The sequence below is a fragment of the Petaurus breviceps genome, unplaced genomic scaffold, assembly GCF_028583685.1.
Source record: "Petaurus breviceps papuanus isolate PSGF00001 unplaced genomic scaffold, PetGlider_PUasm1.0 98, whole genome shotgun sequence".
Classification (NCBI taxonomy): Eukaryota; Metazoa; Chordata; class Mammalia; order Diprotodontia; family Petauridae; genus Petaurus; species Petaurus breviceps.
Window position 1 is genome coordinate 53,339,826 of NW_027187460.1, and position 6,453 is coordinate 53,346,278.

A 6,453-nucleotide genomic window follows, 5' to 3' on the forward strand; every position below is an offset into this window, starting at 1 on the left:
TAGATAGATAGATAGATAGATAGATAGATAGATAGATAGATAGATAGGTAGATAGATAAATGTTAGAGGGAGAGAGATGATAGAGAGATGAAAGATAGTGATAGAGAAACAGATGGACAGGAAGAGAGATGATAGATAAATGTTAGAGGGAGAAAGATGATAGAGTGATGAAAGAAATATGTGGACAGGTAGACAGATGATAGATAAATAATAGATAGATGATAGATAAACGACAGAGATGGTAGAAAGATTGACAGATCCAGATATACTACCTACTGTACAAGGTAGATGTGAGAAAAGGTATTTTTATGTCTGAAAGGATTATAGAAATATACTATCCTTGCAAAACCATCAATGATAGAATCAATAAATAAATGAACAATAGTTCATCAAGTTCCTAGTTAAGGAGCTTGTCTAATGGGAGAGATAAACACAGATATTGAAAGTTAGAAGGTATCTCAGAGACCATCTAATTCAACTCATACCTAAAAGGAATCGCTTCTGTAATATTACAAGTAATACTGCTTGAAGACATCTGATGAAGAGAAATTTTTCATCGCCTGAGGCAGTCCATTCCACTTTGAATCAGCTCAAATTATTTATAAGATTTTCTTAACATCAAGTCTAAATTGGCCTTTAATAACTTCTACCCATCACATCTGATTCTAACTTGGGAAGCCAAACCGAGTCTTATATCAACTCTTCTTCTACAAAACAGCACTTCAGGTACTTGAAGAAAGGTCATAGAGTAGGTTATTTAGAAGTTTATATTTCTATTGGTTATACATGAGTATGGTATACATGAGATGTTTCTGTATTAACTCAGGCCTAACCAAATTTAGAACAAAGGGTACATTGATTAAGCATTTCATTTGCTATGCCAGGTATTGGGGAATACAAAGACAGAAATAAAATAGTCCCTGCTCTCAAAGAGCTCACATTCTGTTGGGAAGACACCATGCACATTAAGTATATGGGAATGAATATAAGGCAAATTCAAAGAGAGAAGTTAAGGACAGTAATAGGTGAGGGATCAGAGAAAGCTTCATTTAGAAATTGCAGATATTAAGAAAGCAAGTGATTCTAAAAGGTGTGAAGAGGATGAGGAGGTGGAAGAGGAAAGAAAAAGAGAGAGAGAGAGAGAGAGAGAGAGAGAGAGAGAGAGGAGAGAGAGAGAGAGAGAGAGAGAGAGAGAGAGAGAGAGAGAGAGAGAGAGAGAATATTCCAAGCATAGGGATAAACTGGTACAAAGGTGCAGAAATAGGAGATGGAATCTTATGTATACAGAATAGCAAGAATACCAATTAGTCTAGACCATAAAATGCAAAAAGGGAATAATTTCTAATGAGATTAGAAAGGTAGTTTGGGGGCCTAGTAGGAAATGACTCAAAAGCCAATAAAAGAAGCTTATATTTTAACCTAGAGACAATGGGTAACCAGTGGAATTTATTGTTTCCAGTGAGGTGACATAGGAAGACTTGTACTTTCAGATAGTCACTTTAGCAGGTATGTGGAGAATGGAGAGATGAGGCAAGGATACCAATTTGCTGTTGTTGTTTTTGTGGAGTTGTTTCATTTGTGTCCAACTCTTCATGATCCCATTTTGGGGTTTTCTTGGCAGAGATACAGAAGTGGTTTGCCATTGCTGTTTCCTTCTACAGTTAATTTTTATAGATGAGGAATTGAGGCAAACAGGGTTAGGTGACTTGCCCAGGGTCATACAGCTATTAAATGTCTGAGACCAGATTTGAACTCAGGGAGAGGAGTCTTCCTGATTCTAAGCCCATTGCTCTATTCACTGTACCATCTACCAATTAGGAGTCTAGGTAAAAGGTGTTTGGGAGCCAGAATAGTAACTGTGTCCATAGAGAGATGGGAACAGTTATAAGAGATGTTTTGGCAAGAGAAATAACAAGATTTGGCAACTGATTCAGAATCAAAAATAACAGCCAATTTGCAAATCTAGGTAACTGAAAGAATGATGATATCCTAGACAAAATATGGAAATTGAGGAGACAGGTGAATGTGATGGGTAGAAAATGAATTGTTTTTAATATACTGAGGTCAGGATGTGTAGAAGATATCAGTTTGAAGCATTCAGTAGGAAGCTGGGGATCATCTGCATACAGATGATCATTTTACCATTGAGAACTGATGAAGTCAACAAGTAAGAGAATATAGAAAGATAATAAAAGGTTATAACCTTCAGGTACACCCACAGTTAGGGAGTCTAACATGGATAATACACCAGCAAAGAAGACTTTAAGAGGGGCCACACAAGTAGGAAGAAAGCCATGGCAGAGCAGTGTTACAGATGAGATAGAAGATAATATTGATTAGGAGGGAAGGTTAATAGTTCAAATGCTGGAGATGAGTGGAGGATGAGAATTAGGAAAAAGCTATCAGATTGTATAATTAAGAAATTATTGATCACATTGGAAAGAACAGTTTCAGTGGAGTGATGAGGTCAGATGCCAGATTCCAAAGCATGGAGAAATGACTGAGAGAAGAACTAAAGACATTAAAAGTATAGAGAGTAGTTTTTGTGAGTTTGATTGTGAAAGTGTTGAGGAATGTGGGATAATAGCTTAAGAAGATGGTAGGAGCTGGTGCAGAATTTATTTTTTTCAGAATGGATAAGATTTGAATAAGTTTTTAGGTAGTAGGGAAGAAGCAATTAGAAGGGAAATCTTCAAGATTAGAGGTTCAGAAAGAGAAGATGATTGTGGTGTCAGTCTTCTAGGCGAGATAGAAGGTGATGGGTTCAAATGTATATGTAGCAGAGTGCGCCTTGACAAAGTGCCTTGTCACTTCTTCATCAGTGCCTGTAATGAAGGAGCAGAAAATGATGGAGGCAGTTAGGGGGGTAAAGGAGATTTGTGTCTTTGGTGTTATCTTCCCTCCCCAGTCAAAAAGGTCTTCCTTTTCCTCAATCTTCTCCCTGATCTCCTAGCATCTATTCTTTGCCCTATTCATATTCCCCTTAAAAGTTCAGCCCTCATTAATTTTCTGCATCTTGACTGCTAAAACTTTCCAGAGTCACCAGTGTAATTTACATTCCTGTCAGTGGAATGGGCTGTTTGTGGAGGGTATGGGTTTCTCTACACTGGATAGCTAAATGAATCTTGCATAACTAGACCTTGAGAATATTGTAAAGGGAGGAGACTTGTTCTAAAATAGGTTGGATTAGATAGCCTACAAGGTTTTTTTCTTTTAACTCTGAAATTTTGTGATCTAAATCAGAAAAACAAATATTTTTATTTATGTAACTCACTAATTGTCATTTTTATCTTTATAGTGATTACCAATTATTAGTATATACTTAAGAGTTTATATGGCAAGTCCCTTCTCCCAGTAGAATGCAATCTCTTGTGGGCAAGGACTATTTTTTTTCTTTTGTTTACCCAGGGCCTAACATAGTGTCTTGCCCATAATGACTTAATAAGTGCTCTGAAGGTTTGGGCTGAATGAATATGTAATTTGCCTGGCAAAATGTTCAGTAAGAGTCCTACATGATGTATTTTAAACCCTCTTGATGCCAAACGGTGCTTGTGTTAAGGGGAAAGAACCCTAGATTTAATATCAGGAAGACCTAGGTCTAAATCCTGGCCTTGCTACTTATTTATAGAAAATTATCTTTGGCAAGTCATTTCATGGCTCTGGGACTCAGTTTTCTTATTTTTAAAATGAGGGAGTTGGATTAGATGATCTCTAAATCCCTTTCAAACTCTAAACCCATGGTCCTATAATTCTGCACTTTGGGACCATTTTCCTTACTGATAAAATGAAAGTATTGGACTGGTTTGGGGATCCTTTATTTTTATTGTGTCATCCTTTTGGCATCTGGTAAAACAAGCTTCTCAGAATAACATTTTAAATCATATATGTATATATACATATATATATATTTAAACTATGTGGGATGACAAGGGGAATGAATTCTATTGAAATATAGGATTTGGGCCTAGAATCAGAAATATTTGAATTCAAATATTGCCTAAGGCACTAACTAGTTCCATGATAATGGTTAAACACTCAAGCTTTCTTGGCCTATTACCTTATCTGTAATATGGGTAATAGTTACAGCCATCTCACAAAACTGTTGTGAGGCTCAAATGAGTGAACCTGTGTAAAGTTCTTTGCTAACCTTAAAATGCTATATAAATTCTATTACTTATGTGGCTACTGCTGCTCTTACTATTACTGCTATGTTTGGGTCTCATTTTCCTCTCTAGTAAAATAAAGAACGAGAGTAGAAATCTCTAAGATCCCTTCCAGCTCTAATTCCACAATGCTACAATCATTTTCCAGTGATGTCAGACCAAGTATATATGTTGTATTAGCTTTGTGATTTTTTTTTCTCACTTATTTCTCCAAACTGGTTTACTTTTTTTTTCAGGCTGGTGGTTTGATGCCTGTGGCCCATCCAATCTCAATGGGATGTTCTATACTGCTGGGCAGAACCATGGAAAGCTGAATGGGATCAAGTGGCATTACTTCAAAGGCCCCAGCTATTCCTTACGGTCCACAACAATGATGATCCGACCCTCTGATTTCTGAAAGTACCCAGTCAGAAGTCATTAGAAGTCAACCAACAGACATATCAAGCTGTTACTACCAGAAGACAGACTTCTTACGCCAACAACCAGAAGCAAGCAGTCTCAACTTCCCTTCGCCTGTGTAGTAGCGGCCCAGAAGCCCAGTTGTTTCTCTCCTTTGGCTTCAAGGCATGATCAAACTCACCAAAATCTCCCCTTGGGCTGCTGAGCCTAGATTTTTGGGCTAAATGGAATGTGCTTCACAATTCCTCTTGACAAAAGAAAGAAAAGAGTTTACTTGCTGGGTTTCAACTGCTACACCTGGAGCTCACCTTGGAACAATGAAGACCAGATGGCCAATGCATTTTCTTTCATTGGAAAAAGGCCAATTAAAAAGGAGAGTATTGACTTCAGAACTGAAAGACAAAAAAAAAATTAACTCACCGTTATCCATTAAGGGAAAAATAAATGTATTTCACCCATGAAATGGCATCACATCTATGCAAAGTATGACAAAGAAGGCTTTGGTTCTTGCACAGCTTAAATGAATGTCATGGAGGAAAATTTGGATCTTTCTTTCCTGAATGGATTCAATGTAGATGGATGGGTTTCTGCAGCCAGAATCACATATCATACTTAATAGTTATTCTTTAGTTAAAACATCTTCAAATGTTAAATTTACTTCACCCGGGGAAACACAATAAATCATAGTAAATAAACAATATTAACAGTAGTAGGTGGAAAATCCTCAATTGCTTTCTGCTTTTAGGGCAAAACCCACAGATCCTTGGTATGATCCTCCAACTAGGACTGATGATGTGAGAAGCAAACTTGTTTTCCTGGGATTTTTCCCTCTCTAGTGCTGAAGCTTTTGTCCATATTAAAAGCAGACTGAAGGTTTTATTGGAAAAGCCTGAGGAAAGTTTAAAGAATGTGAACTTTACCATGGAGAACTGTCATTTTGCAAATCTAATGATGACATGTACTCTTTTTTGTTCAGCAGTATATGGAAAAGCAGCATTTGTGTGTGTATTAAACATAGTTTAACTGGAGCAGCTCATTTTATGGTATTTTTTTGCATGTGCACACTTAAAAGTGTTACTTCATTATGTTAAAATATTTTCCCGATCTCCAGTACTTCACTGAAGATGAAAGTTTTGCATTAACTGAAACAGGTTTACAAAATCCACCCTTTCCCACCTTTCTATAAAAAGACCACCATTTAGTCTAAGATAAATAAAAGAATAAATATTGTTATGAATTGTATATATAGTATGTTTATATTCATGGTAAAAAGTGCTGAACATTTAATTTGGACATGCCACTTTAAGGTTAATTAGAGAAAATAAGCACCTATCTGCAAAAGGTACTAACTGTTCCTTTAAAAGATGCAATGAATCCACATTTGGTTTTCTAGTAATATCTCTGCCACGCAAAGCCATCTCTGACATTGAAAAGTGTTTTTTTTTTTTAAAGAATCTGCATATGCCATATACACACAAACACACACCTATATAAAAGAGTGAAAGGGGGATAGAAAGATATATATCCACACACATAAACATAGGGGTAGGATGGTGATATATAGACACATATTAACATGCATGAGTGTGGGATGGGAATAGAATACATTCTTGAAGGAAGTGGTATATTTGTAAGAAAAAGTCACCCAGCTAATCAACCCAAAGACTATAATTACTACTGTAAATAAAACCTTTTGGTTAAGATATTCCTGTGAGATCTCCCACGTTGAAGCTACTTTCAACCAAATTCATACTTGTATGAATCAAGAAAAATGAATGTGTGGTAGGGAGCTTTTCCTCTCAAAATTGATACGTTGTTTTTCTCAGAGGACGCCAAATGATCTAGTTTTGACTTTGAGGGGATAGAATTATGCTCGGTGACTCATCTTGAT

The 6,453-nt window shown here is 36.5% G+C and overlaps 1 protein-coding gene across 3 annotated transcripts in view; it reads left to right on the forward strand.

The window, feature by feature from the left end:
* The window catches only part of ANGPT1 (angiopoietin 1), a 345,693-nt gene extending 340,103 nt beyond the window's left edge, over positions 1-5,590 (forward strand). For all 3 annotated transcript variants that reach the window (XM_069080907.1, XM_069080906.1, XM_069080908.1), the window contains one exon: positions 4,400-5,590. In XM_069080907.1, the coding sequence (XP_068937008.1) occupies positions 4,400-4,560 (161 nt within the window). In that variant the 3' untranslated portion in view covers positions 4,561-5,590. The remainder of the gene's footprint in view (positions 1-4,399) is intronic.
* The last annotated feature ends 863 nt before the right edge of the window (positions 5,591-6,453 follow it).